Source organism: Triturus cristatus, chromosome 7, assembly GCF_964204655.1.
Source record: "Triturus cristatus chromosome 7, aTriCri1.1, whole genome shotgun sequence".
Classification (NCBI taxonomy): Eukaryota; Metazoa; Chordata; class Amphibia; order Caudata; family Salamandridae; genus Triturus; species Triturus cristatus.
The window spans coordinates 1,691,531,810-1,691,553,491 of NC_140590.1; the positions used below are offsets into that span (position 1 = coordinate 1,691,531,810).

Consider the following 21,682-nt stretch of genomic DNA (forward strand, 5'->3'; position numbering starts at 1 on the left):
AGATCTACTGCAGCGGATATGCACACGGAGGTGTACGGTCACTGTGATGTGCTCTAAAGCAATGGAATGATATACTGTGCTCTCTAAAAGGGCCTTTCTTTCAGGGCCCTCAGAATTATGTGAGTGTAGAAGCACAGCTTCTAAAACCAGGATCTACTATGATAAAAATAAAAATATTTGGGCAGATGCTCTTGAGATGTAAAGTGGCGCAAACAACAGTACCAAGCAACTTTCCAGCGCAAAATAAATATTATGTTGAAAGGGTGACACGAATGGAGCGCAATATGGCCTTGACTTACAGAGTGTAAAACCCGCCCCCGGTTATCTGTGCAAATGTGGGTGTAACAGGAGGAAAAAGTGCAAACACTTCTAAGTTTTCTGACGAAGCCAGGTCTAGTAATATGGAATTAATGGACTTTATGTGAAATCCTTATTCCAAATGAAACCAGGCACATACGAGGGGCAAGCAGAATATTATGTGATATTCCTACGCGTAAGACGTGCAATTACAGCAAAATTACAATTTTATGTGGCTCACCATCGGACATTTGTACTGACGGGTGTCTTTCAAGTATATAGCTCACGCCAGGCAGCGTCAGGTCACCTTTGCACCGTAAACATTGTTTCCTGTCGCCTTACAATGTCTTTTTCACACAAGCTAGGCCAGTTACATCATCAGCATGCAGCTCATAAAAACACGCGGCGCTGCATAATTTCTTTACCTTTGACTCAACGCGTCTCCGCTGATTCCAAACAATGCTGCAATGGGTGAAGTTTACTCAATTTACGCCTGATATTCCATTTGATAAATAAAATATGAAAGGGTAGACCCTATGGCATGCCACTCTAGGTGCATTTATATCAATCATTCAGGGTCTTGTAAAACACGACTACTCCCGAGTGAGGGTCTCAAGGCGCTGGGGGCTGCTGGTCGGACTGGGTTGAGGATCATTCGAAGAGCCAGGTTTTGAGGTCCCTCCTGAATTTGAGCTGGAGCTTTCCAATTCGTTTCCGGTGCTCGGCACCGGCACCTAATTGTCAACACCATACTTAGTACAGTCCACCACATGGTGGCGCTGCTCATCTAATTTAGAGATGAGCAGAACAACCGTAGTTTAGGAATACAATATACATTAAAATTGCTCATACCTGTCCCCCCAGCCATTCCTTTAGGTTTGGGGACCTGGAATAATCTGCACTGTCGCATTTACATGCGAGAGAGAAGGTTAGTAGATGTTTTGGCAGCGATGACAAGGGCGAATGGGGGTGCAAGCTGCAGTGGCCTCCTGGTCAGAGCTCTGGCACTTAATATTTTACAAATTAAGCACTGGCGAAGTGGATTGCCTGAGGTGGAGGGGCAAGGTGTCCCAGGTCTTGGCGACGAATTAGGAGAACAATCTTCCTCCGATTCTGGTCTTGTGGATCCTGGGGATGGAGGCAAAAGCAAGTTGGGAGGATCGAACTTGTTTGGTAGGTACGTGGAATGTGAGGCGGGGGTTCAGGTATGCTAGTCCTTCGTGGTGGAGAGCTTTGTAGACGTGAGTGAGGAGTTTGAAGGTGATTCTCTTGTTGACTGGGAGCCAGTGAAGTTGTCAGAGGTGTTACATGATGAGGCTGCAGCAGGGGATGCTGAGGGCCAGTCTGGCTGTGGCATTTTGGACGTTCTGTAGTTTCTTGAGCTGTTTCTGGTTTACGCTGGTGCAAAGTGTGTTGCTGTATGAATCACCTATATTTATCAACCAAGTGGTATGACATTTAAAAGTTATCTTTGATTAAAAAATGCATTCCTCGACTCCTATATTATTACTGGTATTATCAAGAAAAAGATACCTAAATCCCTGAGATCAAACGTCTTCCAATTGCCCGAATAGTGGCAATTTCCACGTTGAAAGTATGAGGGGAAAGATTCTGGAGGGAGGCCGTGATCAATGGCCTTGTTCTGGAAGAGCGGCTGAGCCCCTTCCAAGGAGATGTTCCAGTCGAAATTATGGGAGCCTGTGGCACCCATTCTCCGGCCTGTTAATGACTCTTAGGATATTCTCACAATGCTGACATTTGGCGACCCTGTCTCTGGAACTGCGAAAATTTCTCGCGGACACAAGGCAGCTGGGTGTCTGTCCAGAGAGAACCGACTGGACTGCTCATTTCCTCAGAATGGCTCGATTGAATGTTCCTACCCCTGGCCTCACCCTTGATACCCCGGGCACTGCCCTTGCTACCCCTGGTCATAGAGGGTGGGGGAGGGGGGTCATGAGTCATCTGTACTTCCTGTAACTTCCACTTCTCTCCCTTAGTTCCTCAGAAGCAAACAAGAGACTGTTAAGGAGTTGAGATTGGAATGAGAAGTCATCCTTTTGACGTCACTGGAGGTCAATGGTATGTGATATCACTTCCGCTATCCTCTGACATTTTGGTGAACTGGTGTCCATGAGTCTTGCCCTTGATGGTCTAAACAAAGTACAACCAAAGTACTGAGTGGCCCGCACTGCATGATGGGAAGGGACAGGGTCATCTTGGGAGGGGAGATCTTCAACCCCATGTCTCTATCAAATGTCACCGCAGACAGACACTAACGTGAGTCCCTTCGGTGCAGACTGGCAGGGTTTGCAGTGCTCTTTTACATTTGTTTTGGAACAGTGACGGGGCAGGTGGTTTTAAGCGTCTCTGGTGCTGCGTGGGCCAGTAATGCATTGTGCAGGTGCGCAGGCGTGCAGGTGCGCAGGCGCGCGGGCGTGCAGGTGTGCATGTTCGCAGGCGCACAGGTGTGCAGGTGTGCTGGAGATACTTTCCAGGACGAGAACCAATGACCTTCAGCAGCAGGACGGGGGATGGTTCAATTTCTAACACATGTAGCTGACACCTGAAGGATCAGACGAATGGGTAAAGACGATTGGACGTCTGACTCCCTTTCATCAGAAGCCATAGATTGCATTGAACATTTTAAATTAGACTACATCCCTCAATGCAGTTACGGATCCAATCAGAAAATGCCACATCAAGGGCTGCACATGAGGTGGCATACCCTGATTTGACCTGCAACTGCCTTGAGGAAGGATTGTGTTCTAAGTTACTACTGTGGTAGTTTGTTCACGTAAGTCTGCAAATGTGGCTAGGGGGGCCCTCTTGACACTGGAAAAGAGACTCTAGGGATTCAAGGAGCCCCTAGAGAGATAGGGGCAGTCTACAGGGAAGCACAGTCCAGGCGTTTGGTGCCAAAGGAGTCCCTTGCCCAAGGATCTGTCCAGAAAGTGAGACCCAGCACCACAGCAGAGGGCAGCCATTGAGGCTAAACTAGGAGCAAGGGAGGCCAGAGGGTGCCAGCAGCACAGACGCATTACGCCCCCATGAAGGAGTCCCTTGGTAAGATGTGCAAAGGGTGTCCACAGAAAGAATTTGGGAGGACAAAACCTCTGGAAAAGATACCGGACGCGGAGAGGGCTGCGACATCAGCCAGAGGGTTCACATCCATACCAGCTCGCAAGGGCCCCAGAGACTTTGGAAAGACCGTACTCTTGCTTCTGTTTAGAACACGACCACCATGGTTTTTGATTTAGGTTTTATCCTGCATGTTGTTCACCGTGCTTCCTTCTCCTGCGCACCACTGAGATCTCAACTTGTCCTTCGGCTCTGACCTCGTCCCACCAAAACCAAACCCGGCTTCCAGGGTGCCCATCTCCTTGGACATGGGTGCACCCGTGAGACCGATCGCTTGAAGATGGAAGAGTCAGAAAGGCTGGAGGAGGCGCATTGGCAGATGTGTGTAGGCTGCATCCTTGACTACCTGGGTAGGCGGGAGCGGAGACTTTAAAGGCTTGGTGCACTGCTGTCTTTGGAACATTTTGTGTGGGCATTCAAATAAAAGATGCAAGTAAGGAGCGGGGAGAAGCAGCTGCTGCTGAGACAGGCTGGCGAGATACACAGTGTGCGAGTCGATGGTGCAGGATCCTGGCAAGGAAATAGTGCAAACCGACCTCGCTGATCCCACCTAGCCTCAAAGTGCTTGATGCTGATCCTACCTAGCCTCAAAATGATCCATGCTGATCCCACCTAGCCTCAAAGTGCTCCATGCTGATCCCACCTTGCCTCAAAATGATCCATGCTGATCCCACCTAGCCTTAAAGCGATCCATGCTGATTCCACCTAGCCTCAAAGGGATCCATGCTGATCCCACCTAGCCTCAAAGTGCTCGATGCTGATCCTACCTAGCCTCAAAGTGCTCCATGCTGATCCCACCTTGCCTCAAAATGATCCATGCTGATCCCACCTAGCCTTAAAGCGATCCATGCTGATCCCACCTAGCCTCAAAGGGATCCATGCTGATCCCACCTAGCCTCAAAGGGATCCATGCTGATCCCACCTAGCCTCAAAATGATCCATGCTGATCCCACCTTGCCTCAAAATGATCCATGCTGATCCCACCTAGCCTTAAAGCGATCCATGCTGATCCCACCTAGCCTCAAAGGGATCCATGCTGATCCCACCTAGCCTCAAAGGGATCCATGCTGATCCCACCTAGCCTCAAAGGGCTCCATGCTGATCCCACCTAGCCTCAAAGTGCTCCATGCTGATCCTACCTAGCCTCAAAGGGATCCATGCTGATCCCACTTAGCCTTAAAGCGATCCATGCTGATCCCACCTAGCCTTAAAGGGATCCATGCTGATCCCACTTAGCCTCAAAATGATCCATGCTGATCCCACCTAGCCTTAAAGAGATCCATGCTAATCCCACCTAGCCTCAAAGGGATCCATGCTGATCCCACCTAGCCTCAAAATGATCCATGCTGATCCCACCTAGCCTTAAAGCGATCCATGCTGATCCCACCTAGCCTCAAAGGGATCCATGCTGATCCCACCTAGCCTCAAAGGGATCCATGCTGATCCCACCTAGCCTCAAAGTGCTCCTTGCTGATCCTACCTAGCCTCAAAGGGATCTATGCTGATCCCACTTAGCCTTAAAGCGATCCATGCTGATCCCACCTAACCTTAAAGGGATCCATGCTGATCCCACTTAGCCTCAAAATGATCCATGCTGATCCCACCTAGCCTTAAAGAGATCCATGCTGATCCCACCTAGCCTCAAAGGGATCCATGCTGATCCCACCTAGCCTCAAAATGATCCATGCTGATCCCACCTAGCCTCAAAGAGACCCATGCTGGTCTCACCTAGCCTCAAAGGGATCCGTGCTGATCCCACCTAGCCTCAAAATGATCCATCCTGATCCCACCTACCCTCAAAGGGATCCATGCTGATCCCACCTAGCCTCAAAAGGATCCATGCTGATCCCACCTAGTCTCTAATGGATCCATGCTTTCCCACTTCCCACCAAGGCACAGGGATACCCACTGGCTCCCTTCCTTATCGATGCAGCACCCAATGAGGGTAATGAGGAAAGACAAGAAAGAACAGGGTAAGCGCACTCGTGCTTAATCAATTTTAGTTGTTGAGGTTAAGCAGGTCATAGGTGCAATTGGGTTGATCCCCCTGAGTGGGGTTATGAATATAGATGAATACACGTTCCTGGTTCAGGAGCGCGTCTCCCTTCTTGCACTCACAATTGGAAATCAATCCTTTGGCTTAAATAAGTAGGTAAACCGTAGCGTTGTTCCAAAATTGCTTCAATTTATTAAACGTTCAAAAGGTTCTCAAATCATCTGTTTAACTTTTGTAAATTCCACATATCAGCTTGAAATTACACATGTTGTCCAGGATTGCCTGGTTGTCCAATGCATTTCGGGCTGTCAGAGCCCTTCATCAGGGGTGAAAGGTTATGAAGTTCTCTTATCGATGTGCGCTGCGTTCGAAGCGTTCGTGGTGTATCCGGAACTGTGAATTTACAAAAGTTAAACAGATGATTTGAGAACCTTTTGAACGTTTAATAAATTGAAGCAATTTTGGAACAACGCTACGGTTTACCTACTTATTTAAGCCTAAGGATTGATTTCCAATTGTGAGTGCAAGAAGGGAGACACGCTCCTGAACCAGGAATGTGCATTTATCGGTAATGAGGAAAGAGCAGGCTCTTGGTACCCTGGTCCCCTTGCTTATCATGCCAGCCCTTTCCCGCTTGGCACATGATTTCCGTCAAATGAGATTGGAGCGTAAAGAATACATTGCCTGGGTGCATCATGGGGCGTGTGCAAAATGTGATGGAAGAGGAGGAACCAGCCGCCAGAGAGTGCTCCAGCACAGGTTAGCGGAGCTTGCGTTATACACACGACAACAGTCTATGTAGGTGGCAAAGCCTGCAGGCATGGCAGGAACTATTCCACGAGCTGACATGTCTCAAGTGTGTGGATCCAATTTAAGGGACAATCGGTAGCTGCGACCAAGGCAGAGAGGTACGGAGGTGTGTTACCCTGCCCAAGTATACCCCCAATGGGTCACCTTGTGTCTCTCACTGTCATGAGGACTGATTACCTAGATATGGACATGCACACGGTCAACCGAACCCCAGATCTGGGTCAGATAGGGAGCCACAAGAGGTGTAAAGCATCCTCCCCTATCTCAGCTGAAGTCTGGGACAGGGATCCTGGTGTAAGTGACACAAGATGCATATGTATTCCATGTGACTAAAGTGTGATCTCCTTTCCCACACCAAACAAAGATGGACTGGATTCAAAGTACACTGAAGAAGGAAAGGGTTTCAAGTCCTGGACCCAGAATACCCTGACCAAGCTTCTAGAAATTAGTTTGAAGATATGTAACAGTGTGATCTCTTAGGAGAAGTCCTCTTGTCTGGTAGGTGTGGACAGAATTGGGGTGGTATGGAATAAAAGGTTGCTTTATTCTCAAGAAGGGCATGCAGGTGAAATATTCACACTCCCGAAACATCCAGACAAGAACTCCAGCAAGTGGCATCAGGAGAGTGCATGTGAATCACCGACATGAAGGAGAGAATCCGCCAACATTTCTTCTGAACACAAATGGACGACTGACAAGAGGGACTTCTGCAGGGGGCCATGAGAGAGCCAGCTCACTGGAAAGTCTAGCAGCTCAATGAAGGGACCCTTGATGCCCAACCTCAGATTTTGTAACACCTTTTTACAAGGTGGGATTTGATGTTCTTGGGCTTAATGGGTGCACCAGACTAGTGCCCTAGTTTCCTATTAGCAGTTAACCACACACTTGTTAGTCAGCAGTAATTACTTAGGTGTTCTGCTCTGCCATGACATGGCACTATTATCTAATGTTTCACAAGTGTGGTTCCCAGCACATGTAGTGTCAGAAGCAGAACAAACAAGGAGCTAATAATGGCTGCAATCAAATCAATTTCATTTGGTACAATCAATGTATTCTCGGTGTAAGCCCACTACTTGGGGACCACACTGAAGAAGGAAATCAGTAATTGTTTCCTAAGGAAATTGTGATTGCCCTATGAACATTTCTCAAACGCATGCATTGCCCTACTCCCACTCCTCTTCCTGTCATCTACAGGTCAATGGATTCACAGGACATTTCAACATGACTTTGAACGAGATGGCCTCTATCCCACTTGAAAGTAGGCAGTGATAACGTTTGTGTTCTACATTATCATCTTGCTTACAGTGAGATGCTCAACATTACATCGGTTCTCCATTTCTGAGATGTATCGCAGGGCATATCACACTACCCTTGGTTTCTCGGAAGACCACCTGAAGAACCAGTGAGTACTCCTTCGAAGACTGTCTGAGGGACCAGTGGGTACCCCTTGGAAGAACATATGAGGGGCCAGTGGGTACCTTGGAAGACTGTCTGAGGGACCAGTAGGTCCCCTTTGGAAGACCCTCTGAGGAACCATTGGGTACCCCTTGGAAGACAGTGTGACGGACCTGTGGGTACCCCTTGGAAGGCCGTCTGTGGGACCTGTGGGTACCCCTTGGAAGACCATCTGAGGGGCCAGTGTGTACCTTGGAAGACTGTCTGAGGGACCAGTGGGTACCCCTTGGAAGACCATCTGAGGGGCCAGTTGGGTACCTTGGAAGACTGTCTGAGGGACCAGTGGGTAACCCTTTGAAGGCCATCTGAGGGACCACTGGGTACCCCTTGAAAGACTGAGGGACCAGTGGGTACCCCTTAGAAGACTTTCTGAAGGACCAGTGGGTGCCCCTTGGAAGACTGTCTGAGGGACAAATGGGTACCCCTTGGAAGACCGTCTGACGGACCTGTAGGTACCTCTTGGAAGGCCGTCTGAGGGACCAGTGGGTACCCCTTGGAAGACCCTCTGAGGGACCATTGGGTACCCTTTAGAAGACCATCTGAGGGACCAGTGGGTACCCCTTGGAAGACCCTCTGAGGGACCATTGGGTACCCCTTGGAAGACCGTCTGAGCGACCAGTGGGTACCCCTTGGAAGACCGTCTGAGGGACCAGTGGGTACCTCTTGGAAGGCCGTCTGAGGGACCTGTGGGTACCCCTTGGAAGACCGTCTGACGGACCTGTGGGTGCCTCTTGGAATACCGTATGAGGGACCTGTGGGTACCCCTTGGAATGCCGTCTGAGGGACCTGTGGGTACCCCTTGGAAGGCCGTCTGACGGACCTGTGGGTACCTCTTGGAAGGCCGTCTGAGGAACCTGTGGGTATCCCTTGGAAGACCATCTGAGGGATCGGTGGATACCCCTTGGAAGACCATCCGAGGGAGCTGTGGGTAGCCCTTGGAAGACCATCTGAGAAACAAATGGGTACCCGTTAGAAGATCATCTGAGGGGCCAGTGGGTACCTCTTGGGTTCTGAAACTGAGTAACGTAAACATAGGGGACTGAGGTGCAATCTTAGGGTGCATAAGACTGCGGTACCCATGACAGAACACAGAAGAAGTGTCAGGACGTCTGTCTCTCAGTGTCAGCGTGAACTGACAGATTCAGATTGCCTGAGTTAGACAACACAAATTGCTGCACACATTGCGTGATTTCAACTGTGTGGAAGGCAACACCAGCCCGTCAAGAGCCTGTCACTAAAAATGTCTTTAATCTCATGAAAAATCTACTTTAAAGCTACATTACAAGCCTGGGACCATACCTGCTGGTGCTTGCAATTTGCATCCATTGTTAGGACCCAGGAAAAGTCAAAGATACCCCTTCCGGCAATGCCTCTTCCAAACTGTAGTGCTTGAGGTGCCCTGCACTGGATACTATTTATAACTTTGCCCTGTTGGTTCTCAGATTCAGAACATTTGGCTGAAGTGTCCCAAAGCATCACTTTTGCCTGTTTTGCTGTCATAGATGAGTGATGTCACTTAGGTCTCGGAGGGGGACCACACGACGTATGTTCAGGGCTGAAAGGATTGAAGCGTCTGCGAGCAAGAAAAGAGATGGAATTCATAGGAAAACCCTCAGACCCAGAGGCTAGAGAAGGCTTTTTCGTCTGTCGGGGAACGCAGAATCTTTGTCTAGGGCTTCAGCACCACAGCAGCGCGTCTGCCACGACTGCGAAGCATCCACCAACATGCAGGAGTGGATCTGTGGTTTTGCTGACACTGCCTTAATCTGGCCATGTCTATGTCCAATGCTGCTAATGAAGGGATGGGTGCTGTGCTAAGCCTTTGGAACATGGATGGCAAGAACACCACAGTATACCACTGAGCTTTACTTGATTGCTGAATGTTAGTGCTTAGGTTAGGTATGGACATACAGAAGCTTCAACCAGAGATCTACAGCATGAAGGCACCATATGGAGGAAGATGAAGCATATTGCATTGGGCAAGAAGGCTGTAGGTACACGGCGGAGCTACACTGTGAAGATGGTGCATTGTCCCAGGTCCCAAAGCCAGAATATGAGTGACATGTCCAGGGTGACCTGTGAAACAAGATGATCTGCCTCTCTTTGAGTGGACCCTGAAACTTCTTGTACATGAGGAGGGCGGGTGGGGGATGCGGAGATTCCGAAGCCACATGTTTGCGTAGGGTTAAATGTCTGCAATGTCAGTGGTGATGTAGGTGGGTCTGATTTTGAGATGGCGACAGTAGACAATCCCACAAATTCTGCAGCAATTGCTACATCCTGTGGAGAATTTACTGGTGGAATTACCTCCACCACATGGAAAGTATGGAAGAGGAAATCCCACCAAAGCACCAAGCATCAGAGTCAGAGCTGCTGAAGTCAGGCCCAGAGTCACGTTTCACCCTCTGCATGCTTGTGTGATCTATGTCATTTTCTGAATCTGTGTGAAACAGTGATAGGACACTGAGCCAGAGTAGCGAGTCTACAGGGCAGGGACCAAGGTGAGCATTCACAATTCAGGGCAGCCTCTTGTGCATGTAGACATTGCACCTCTGCGGTATGCCTATGGCCCTCTTTTCGAAAGCTTGGAGCAGTATCTCAGGGGGATATACCGCTCCAGACCATTCTGGGGTGCCGGTTCCTCTGGGCTCACAGTTACCTGGTTCTCAAATACTGGACCTAGTGATTCTATATCTGGAAACACCAGACCTAAATGCACTACTACTGAGCAGTGGGCGCCCGCAGGTTCTGCTTTTAGGCTTTCTCCTGGTGCTTGATGAGAAGACGGTAAAGCACCCCTATCTCGACTCAGGACAGCCTTCCCAGAGCCTGGACAGCCACCCCATTCCCCACCGTGCCGAATTAATCTAGCCCTTCTTCAGAGCCCTACTAAAGAGCCAAAAGCTCTTCACTCACTCTATGTTCTCCTCTCTCTGTTTCCCCCTCACCCTCAATCCCTGCCTTGCTACCTCCTTACCATTCACTCGGTCTTCCATATACAAAACGAAGACAGATCAGCGTAGCACAACTTTGTGTCCCGTGATGTGGGTATCCTACCATTAAAGGCAGGGACGCTTCCATTGCCAGGAGAAGGTCTGCTTGGCTAGTCACTGCTATTGAAAGAGGATGTCTGGGGCAAGTAAATTGGCTCATCCCTCCATGGTAATAACCACTTGCACTATATTGCAAGTGTGATCTTTGAACAAGTGCAAGACAGGCTGCTACTGCAATGTATCGGCCAGCCACAAGTACCAAGGATTGCCTAACACGGATTACATACAGGTAATAGATAATCAACAGATCTAGCATAGAAAGCCAGCTAAAAGGACTTTATGGCTGGACAGAGAAGTTCTTCAGCTATGTTTGCAGACCGTCTGCTACATCTACACTGATGTTCAAGAAGCCAGCTGCATGTCTCACCCGGTTCAAAGGCACATCCCGCTCCAGTGATGATAGACTAACCTTCTTCAGCAGGAGCCAGACTCTGAAACTTCATTTTGCATGGACCGTAATACCAAGAATTCCTATAAATGTTGACTTCTGTTCCTAGGGTAATAACAGCAGATGCATATGGTCAAGAGATTTGTGATGTAAATTTCCATGAATTCCAAACCATTGATTCACTACCAGTTCAGCCCTTGGATGTCTGGTTTCCTTCATTTCACTTCACCATAGAAATAAAAGACAGACATTTGAACCATATTCTGGACCTGGCCTAAAACAATCAAAAAGTGGACCAGATTTTGAAACTGGATCCCGGGGTCTCTTCCCAGTTATTGAACCATCTAGATGTGTTCTTCCACATAGCTTTCTCAAGTAGACACTCGAAGTTCCTTAAATAAGTAATGGGTGACCAACGCTAGCACTGCAAAGTCCTCCAATTCGATATCAATGCACACAACTGCCTACAGATGTTGGTAAAGTCTTTGCTAGTAGTGAAGGCCTACTAACATCAAAGATTCGAGGCTTCCTACACCTAGAAGATGGGTCGATTCCAACCACCTCTGCAAACCAAGCCCTCGTCAGGCTCAATATTCTTAGATACACTCCGCTGTTTGGATAAAGCCACCATGCTTGTTCCTGCAGGCCACACAGAAACTCCATCAACAGCACACATTTAGCTTCACTGTCCATGAGCTGAAAAAGGACCTTCCAGGTGTGGTCATCACTCAAACAATGCAAGAGGGCCCCAGAATTGAACCTGCAGAGAAGGGTTCTGTATGGATCCCCTGGTCTTCAAGCTTTTCTCCTGATCTGTTCCTTACAAGGAGGTGGCAGGTTTCCCCAAGACCTGGAGCCTCTGATTGAAGAAGCCAACGTGGTCCTGGTCCCGAACAGCACCTTGGAGTTAGAACCAACCGTTCTAAACATTAGTCCGTTTCTCTCGCTTCCCTAAGGGACTGGTGGCCTTGTTACCATATACATTGCTGTAGAGATGTTCCACATGAAGAAGTATAAGTCCACTCAGTCTTGACACTACTGTCAGACAAATATAGAGAACTAGGGCTGTATGCTGGACCAAATTAAATAGGTGGACTCAGCACATGCTGGAGGAGCGGCTTGACAGACTCAACCAACTGGTGCAAGAACAGTAAACGAATCCAACTCGGGTTGAACTTGTTCACATGAAGTGCAAGTCAACGTGCGGATGGAATCCATCCTAACTTGTCGGCCTTCCTGAAACACTGATCATCTTCCACATTACTTTTCTGCCTTAAGGTCTTGTACTTAACGCATTGCCCAAGTCTTGTGATAGACTGACAGAACATTCCTGTAGGCCCTCCTGTGCCTGCATTCCCACCGCAAAGTGATGTGTGCATTTAACAGTAGCTAAGTCTACAATTTAGCAATTTGATCCTACATGGGGGAGAATGCAGATGAGTACTAAGCTCTAAGTCCTTAGACAAGGGCACATTTTCAGAAACATCTGAGAGAGAGAGTAATAATGAGGGAGAGAGGGAATGAGAGAGAGAGAGAGAGAGAGAGAGAGAGAGAGAGAGAGAGAGAGAGAGAGAGAAAGAGAGAGAGAGATTCCATCCTAAGATGGATAGGCCGGTGATCTTCCAGCAACAGGCGATCTGAAAAGTGTGTTTCATGAACGAATGAAAAATGTTGACATTAATATAGTGCACTACTGCAAGAAGCGTCTAAGTGCTTAAAGTCTAGAAGGAAAGACCATTAACACAATCATGGAGGTCAGTAATGTGCCTAGGATTCAGCTGGAATCCCGGGTGGTGAAACAATTCATTATGAAGCTCCTGGTTGGGTCTCCCTGGTCAAAGGTTTGGGCTGGACCCCTGGGCTACATCTCTTGTCAAGACTAGTCCAGTGAGTCAAACACACACATCAAACAATGGTCCCTAGGGGGTACTCTTGCTCTGTGCTTGGAAGCAGGTAGAGTGCAAAGATCTTCAGATGGCTGGCAGGAATATCCTACAGTAGAACACGAGAAAGAAACAGTAAGAAATGCTCAGTTCCTGCAATTTGGAAATGGAAGAAATATCCAACCAAGACCAATATAAAGGTTTCTTATTCAACTGGAAGCTCTTGCAGCTGAAGACTAATGTCTCAGGAGTAAAACACATGAATTATCGAGGCATGCAACCCACCAAGGAACCAGAGGAGTCTTGGCGATAGCCAGGGTTAGCGGTGCATTGTGTTTTCTATTTAAGTGGTAGAAGTTGGTAGGAGTCTCATCCCTAATAACCTCTCGTCTTTCTCAATGTTTCGCTTGATGTCCCACGAAGCCTGTGGCTCCATCCTCATTGAACATGCCCTACCCCTTTACACTGGAATAAGATACTTTCAGCTCATTATGTACGTACTTATCATTTGTTTCTGTGCTGCTACTGGTTGCAGGGAGTAAAGACGACAACAAGGCCTACGCACTGCACTTGCCATGTTCATGGTGCTCTTATCTTCACTCCCTGGATTGTCAGGTTCAGGCGTACCTACAATAGTCGAGGCGTGAATGTGCGGGATTAACCTCAAGCTGATGGCCTGACTGTCCTACCGCCAGGTAGAGGGTATGAGGACCAGGTTTTCACCTTATGACAGTCGGTGACATGTGCACCAAGTAGCCTCCATCTACATGAGCAAAGAGGCTGAGAGGGTTCAATAATGCCTACTACCAGACCCTCATGGTCAAAGGGAGAGACAAGCAGTAGAGCCAGCCTTTCACCAACATACGAAAGGCACCTAGCTCACCTCAGGACAGTTGTACTTGGAGTGGGTCACTTTGTTATCGGAAGCACAAAATCTGACCACAGGAGTCTTACAAACTCTCCAACGGCTTCACAGATATGGAGGTATGGACACTGTACAAGATGGCCACTCACAAAGCCCTGCCCACAGGGAACCCTCCCTGCCAGATCAATAAGATGAAATACCCAGAGGCCAATGGTGTGCTTGCAGCACTGAATATATTCTATTGGAACATTCTGGATAAGAAAACGCAGCTCACAGTGGTTCAAGCCTAAGTTTGGGCATCACTTTCCCCATCTCTTCATCTGACCTCTGTCTTCATCTTGTATTTCTCTTCCCAAGTAACTAACTTTTCGTCTCTACAACAGCCTTGTTAATTTGGTCTTACGTCCGTCGTATCTACTTTTCCATACCTTTACTACATTAGCCTAGGCTGGTCTTTCTGTTTCATGATCACTGCTATTTGGATATATTTGTCTCTTTCCCCTCCTTCCCTCCTCCATTGGTTTCTGACTCCTGTTTTTCTGTTTAATGTACTTTGTCGTCCCAGATGTAATTAGCTTTAAGCTCTCTTAAATAACTGCCCCTGTCCCTTCCTCTCAAGTGGATAACTCCCCACTTCTGCTCATCATATTCGTACTGGTAATTTTAACTGTGCATCTACAATTTCCTCTGTAGGTATGCATTAATCACAATTATCTATAAACCACAAAAAAACAAAATAAATCAATAAAAACTTGTAGTGTCCATCTTACTGCATCCCTTCATTTCCACAAACGTATACCTTTACTGTATCCCACTGATAACACAAGGCCCACATTACAAAGTCTTTTCACACCCATAGACCCTTAAAATAAAAAAGTTCCAATATAAAATCCACAGAATCAGGGTTGATGGAATTTTATGTTTGTACCTAGTTTTTTTGGAACGCAGTAAATAATCCTGACAAAATTAGGTTTAGAGGTGATAGTGGGGGTATTTTAGGCTGAGTGTTTTGTGGTGGCACTTACAATTAAAGTCAGGAACCAAAAACCTAGCTTTGTGAGCATTCAATATCAATAGTACATTACCAAGTTGCACATGTGCAGAAGTTCACTCCTGTCAAAGGCAGAGTATGAAAGTGGGTTTCTGTTGCCGTACCCCCCCATACGTTTGCCTGATTCTGGTGCATCTTTGACTGAGTGTGCACTGGGTTCCTTCCTATAAATAAATAACCTGGTATTTGTAAAGCATAAACTAATCACCCCTAAGGGTCTCAAGGCGCTGGGGGCCATCGGGAAGATTAAGTGAACTATTGCCCAGAGTCACATGGTGCTGGGCTGAGCTGACGCTGGGGCTCGTACTGTCAGCCCCGTGCTCCGGAGTCAGACGCCCTGGCCGCTGTGCCACACCTCTCCCTAACCAGGTTCCTAGTGCCTGTATTCGTTCCCAAACTTGTACCATTGTTTGTACAATTGGCACACCCCTGGATCACATATAAGTCCCTTGTAATAGGTACCAGTGGTACCCAGGGCCTTGTGACCAGAGAGGGTTTCAAAGGGCTGCAGCGTGTATTGTGCCACCCTAAGAGACCGCTTACCAAACACAGGCATAATGCCACTGCAGCCTGTGTGTTTGGGTGCACATAAAAGTGACGAGTCGACCTGGCATACATCCCTGTGTGCCAGGCCTACCAGCACTTCAAAGGGCATAGGTAAGTCACCTCTACAGCAGGCCTTACAGCCCTAAGGCAGGGTGCACCATACCTCATGTGTGGGCATAACTGCATAAGCAGATATGCCCCTGTAGTGTTTAAGTCCATTCTTAGACATTATTAGTGCACAGTAAAGCCATACTGAGTGCATTGGCTGGGACCTTGTCACTACGAGTTCCACAGCTCACGATGGCTTCACTGAATTCCAAGATGTTTGGTACCAAACATCTCAGCTTAATAAACTGACCCTGATGCCAGTGTCGGATTTATTAAGAAATGCACCCTGAGGGCACCTCACAGGTGTCCCCTGAAATCCTACCAACTAGCCAGTGGGTGCCTGACTGGCCTCCACTAGCTGGCTACCTCTATACATGGTCCGACCACCTGAGGTGGGAGCCTTTTACTTTTGTGGGTCAGAAACAAAGCCTGCTCTGGGTGGGGGTGCTTCACACCTACCCCCAAGCAGGAGCAGAAGAGAACGGTGGTGAGCCTCAAAGGCATCCCGTCCTTTGTTATGCTGGCCAGGGCCTCTCAAGCTGGTGCAGATGTCCGCCCCCCACCCCGACCAAGCCCCATTTTTTGCTGCAAGTTCGGCGGGAAAATTAGTAAGCTAGAGAGGTATGTCCCCTCTTAGCCAGGGCCACCCCTAAGGAGCTCTGAGCTGAAGTGACCCCCTCCTTTCAGAATCCTCCGTATTTTTTTGGAGGACTCTAGTCAGTAGGGTTAGGGATATGTCCCCTACTCAGAGGGAGTGGACATACAAAGGGTGTAGGCACCCTGGAGGTAATTTGTCCATTTGCTAATACCTTCTAACCCCTGTAATGCCCCTAAAGTTACTATTTAGGGACACCCCTAAATCTTAATCGTCAGATTACCAATGACCTACGAAGAAGAGGACAAAGAAGAGACGATCCCTGCACAACAAGAAGGTCCAGCCACTGACTTGGTCCCAGCCCTGCCAGCCTGTCTGTGACCTTTGAACTTTGCAGCTCCAATGACTCGTCCCGCAGACCAGAGACCTCCAAAACCTTGGGAGGACTGCCTGCATTCCATAGAAACTCCTGATCTCCCATAGATAGCGGACCTGTCCAAAATAAAAACAACTTTAAAGACCAAAAAAGCACTACATCTTTACCCAATGCCCAAAGCTGATTTCTAGTAGCCCACTAGTCCAGCAAAGGTTCCCCAGTGTTTCTGAGCAACAGCCCACCCCTGCCGGACTCCACATTAATGCCTGTAGCCTCTGTACGATGACCCCCCCCCCCCCAATCGCGACCTGCACCAGTAAGTTGTTTCCCAACGCCATAGGACACCTCTGCACCCAGAGCCCCTTGGCCTTGGGGAGATCAACCGATGGTGTCCTGACGCTCCAGCACATCCCATCTTACCTGTGTAGCTATAGGCCTCCCAGCCTTTTTCCGACTTCGAGATTCCCTATTGGTTTGCCTTGGGTGCCTGATGCTGTGTTGAAACTCTGCACCCGGCCGCCCCTGTGCCACTGGAGGTGTAGGTTTGGTGCTGCTTATGCCCCCCGTACTTACCTTAACCCCCAGAGACTGGCTTACAAAACCATGCTACTTACCTGTAAGTAGTAACACTTTGAAGGCCCCCTTTCTCCAATGGATAACATTGGCACCAGATACCGAGCTTGACCTCTGCACCTAACCGACCGAGTCAGTGCCGCTGGTGGTGTAGTTTTGTCACTTTCCTGCACCTTACCTGGTACTGATTCCTTATCCAGAACTCAATATCGTAAATCATTTACTTCCCTGCATATTTCTGATTGTGTTTCCTCCCACAGGATAACATTGTACTGATTGGAAAACGCAGTGTCCACTTTTTACATAGAATAGCATTGATATTGCAAAACGTATTCACTTGCAACAAAGGATATTTGGTCCTATAAAATAAATATACTAAAGCATTATTTTTACAAACCATTGGTCTCAGATTCAGTCATTGAGTGTGAGTAATCATTTCTTGCCTGTGTGTGTACAACACATGCTTAGCACTGCCCTCTGATAAGCCTGACTGCTCGCCCACGCTACCACAAAAAAGAGGATTACTATGATCTACTTTAGCCTCTGTAAAGCCTTTGGGGATCCACTGGACTCTGCACACTATACCTTACTTTGATGTATTATATACAGAGCCAGCTTCCTACAGGCAGTGATTGGTGCATTTTCACAGAAAGAAACATATTTCAAATATTTAATGGGGGTGAATGAGACGAGATTTCCCCACAGGGAAAAAAATATTTTTGTGGAAAAGAAGTAGATTTGCAGCATCATTCTCTAGCAATGAATGTTCCTCTTGGTGGCAGTTCCATGTGTGTACATCTTGCCCAGCAGGAGTTCTAGAAATCTACAGGTGCTGCATGTTTTAAGGAGCCAAACATGTTCCTCTTGGTGGCAGTCCCATGTGTGTACATCTTGCCCAGCAGGAGTTCTAGAAATCTACAGGTGCTGCATGTCTTAAGGAGCCAAACCGACCAATGCTGGTCATTCATGGTCAGAAAATGACTCAAAACACAAGAGTTAACCACCCATGAGCCTTTCAACTTGAGACTTTATGAATATGGCCTACATTTGTCGAAGGCGCCCTGTCCATGTAACAAACACAGATGTGTTCTGGACATGGGTGTTCATGATTGTATGTTTAATCCAACATTTAACAATTCTACGGTTGCGAAACTCAAGTGGAATCCTTCAATTGACCACGTCACCATGCCATGGAGCGAGCGGGGGTCTTTGGCAACAGAATCTTGTGGCCAAACCATCAATGTGTCGTACATATCGTTTACAAACATATGACGTTAATAATAGAAACTCTATGCCAAATAGGTGGATGTTTTGAGAGCAATATTTGAGTCATGAGCTTTCCATCAGACAATATTTTTGCTAACGATATTCTGATATTGTGGAGAAGTGTGGCTCAATGATTAGAGCGGCAGACCCTGAGGCAGAAGTCTAGCCCGGGACCAGGGTTCAATTCCCTGCCTCGGCGGGTCTTGGGCTCAAAAATTCCACGGACCTGATAATTCTCGCCTCGGTGCCATTCCAATCATGGAGTCCCACTCTGCATCTCTGGGCAATAGCTTGCTTAATCTCCACAATGGCCCTCACAATGCTAAGGATGCCTGGCCTCCACCTTGGGGGTGCCCAGGAGTGGACGCCTCACAGGGAAAGCCAGGATGGGTTCCACAGCGGTATTCGTACAAGCGCCTTGAGACCCTTGTGGGTGAGTAGTGCGCTATACAAGTATCAAATTTACATTTAATTTACATTTACATACAACCGAGCGGAGAACGCCTGGCACGGAGCTGTGGTTTAAATACACATGCAATAATGTCTTTATAGATTACAGATGTGCACGCTCATATTGCTACAATTGGGTTGTGCCAAATTTGCGTAATTTGCTTTTGCATATTTCTCTGAAAAGTTCAGGAAAATTTTATGAAATTACGCATAATTATACAAAATGCAAGTCTGTCTTCTAGTGCCATGCTTTTTAGCACAAAAGGCTCCCTTGCATTCATTTTTGACGTGGGGTGCATTTTGCACTACAAAAGAGCACAAAACGCACAATTGCTTGAAACAACAACCGCTGGTTTTCTGGTTGCGCCTACTCTTTTATTTTATTTTTACTGCGTAGGGGGGTGATTGCACAACTGGCATAATTCTGGGAATTTCGTGTAAAAAGTGTAACTTGAAATTCCAAAAATGATGCGAATTACGCCAATGTGATTATAATGTCACCCAGGAGGACGAACAATGACATAGATTCCTATAAATGTGTATGTACACATGCACACAAACACTCACACATGCCAAACACTCTAATGGCTTTCAAAGTATGTCTTCTAAAACATGAGTATAAATGTGCATACAGACATGTGATGCATGGGTATGATAACACAAAAATCCACACTCGCGTTCACACACAAACACACCTGCGCATGCCAACAAAACAAACACTAGCTCAAACACGCACATATGCGCGCGCGCACGCACACACCCACCTCACCTTCCACCCCCTCCCTCCCCCACAACCATGTAGGCATTTGCAGGGCCCTCAGACCCTCTTCTTCTCGCCCTGACTGCCCTACTAAAGCGCCTCCTTTTCTCGATGTATGTGGGCGCTTGGTGATAAACGACAACGAATATTGGTGTAAAAAAATATACACGTACGTAATCATTCACGTGTATATAGCTAATTGCACCAAATATTTCCTTGAAAATGATTCGATTTCCTACACAATACGCACACAGCACAGAATCCTCTGCGCTGCACTATACAAACACACGCACACAGACCCACACACATATGTAGATAAATATATAAATATATATATATATATACGTGTGTGTGTGTGTGTGTATATATATATTATATATATATATAATGTAATTGATGTGTGTGTTTATAGATATATGTATCAGTACCTGAGGTTAGGTAATGATTAGCTCTTGTTTTCAAGTGTCGATAGATGCATGCACACGCGAGTCAGCGACAGCGACTCCATGCTAAAGGTCACGTGACAGCCCCGTGCTCCGAGGCCATTTTGGGAGGCCTATAACTCTGCCCCCTTTAAACCAATTTGTGGCCGCATTTCTCATTTTCCAAAACTCGCGAGCAGCAAATAACTCTCTTGTAGTGAGAGGGACGTCACGTTGCTTTTCCGGGATAAAGCCTGCATCTAAATACACACGTGCATTAGAAATAATAGGACATGCGCGAGCGTGCACGGATCATATACTGAGCGCTCATATGGCATATGTTATACATAGCTGCACACACAGACACACCCACGTCGAGGAGCACGCACCGCACACTCCCGGGACCCACCTTTGTTGCAGAGCCCCCCGTGAAGCAGGGCGAAGAGGAGGAGCACGAGGAGGGGTGCAGTGCAGGGGGTGCAGGACTCGGGGGTCCCCATGGCCGCTTCTGGCTTGGTGGGCGCTCAGTGCAGCAGTGAGGGAGGGCCGCGTCTGTCGTCTGTCACCGGGCCAGTCCCCGAGCACCTGGCGGCCTCTCCCTAGTCTGTCTCTTAGACTGACTGACTGTCTCCTTGGATACCGTATCGGGGGTGTCTGCCTGCCTCCTGGTTACCGTACCCTGGATGTCTGTCTCCCTGGTTACCGTATCCGTGATGTCTGTCTGTCTCCCGTGGTACTGTCTCCGAGATGCTCGCCTGTCTCCTGCTTGCCGTTCTCTGGATGTCAGCCTCCCGGAGCGTATTTTGGATGTCTGTCTGTGTTCAGGGCGTGTGTGGGATGTCAGTCTGTCTCTCCCGGGTACCCTATGCCTGATGGTCCCTCGGTCTCTCTGGGTCCTGTTCTCGGATGGCCGTCTCCTTGGTAACAGTCTCGGGGTGATGGGAGGGGTGCTGGGTTTGGGGTCCGGGGAGGAGGAAGAGGAGGGGGATGTTGTTTGCTGGTCTTCGGTCCCCGCTTAGGATGCTGCCCAGAATTAAAAAAAAATATATGGAAAATGCCCATCCCATGCACCGCAGCATGACGTCACCGGCCAAGGACGGGCAGCTGCTCCAGCCAATGGTAGGGCTCTTTCAACAGCTACTGCAGGAGGTAGGAGCAGAGGAGGGGGCTAGCGGGCGATGGGGCGAGCGAGGAGGAGATGTGGTGAGAAAACCAATCAATGTCCATTTATTTATACACGGTGTGGCTTAGGCTGCTCTAAAAAGAAATCCCATGTTATAGGCCCCGGCACCGTGAGATAATGTGCTTTGGTTAAGGACACACGGTGCGGTCTAGCGGTGAAGCCAGGATTAGAACTCTTGTCTCTTGGTTGTAGAGTGTGAGAGTAGGAAAAAAAGAGCAGGGGCGAATGAAAAGAGTCAAACGAAAGAAAAAACAGATATCACGGGAGAGAGAGCGAGCGCCAGGAAGAGAAGGGAAAACGGGGGAGTGACCTAGTGGGCAGAGGAAAACACATGGCACTAGGAAAGAGAGCGGGCGAGACAAGGGGCGGATATTCGGGAGACTAAAAAATAATCAGAGCAGAGAGAATGAAAGGAGGGCGACAGGGTAACTGAAAAGAAAGATGCGAGTGAGAAGGAGAGAGAGGAC

The 21,682-nt window shown here is 48.0% G+C and overlaps 1 protein-coding gene across 1 annotated transcript in view; it reads right to left on the reverse strand.

Annotated features, from left to right (window-relative positions):
- The window catches only part of CLSTN3 (calsyntenin 3), a 126,952-nt gene extending 105,878 nt beyond the window's left edge, over positions 1 to 21,074 (reverse strand). Inside the window, exon 1 of the mRNA XM_085619878.1 lies at positions 20,442 to 21,074. Coding sequence (XP_085476004.1) covers positions 20,442 to 20,532 — 91 coding nt within the window. The 5' untranslated portion in view covers positions 20,533 to 21,074. The remainder of the gene's footprint in view (positions 1 to 20,441) is intronic.
- Positions 21,075 to 21,682: the final 608 nt, after the last annotated feature.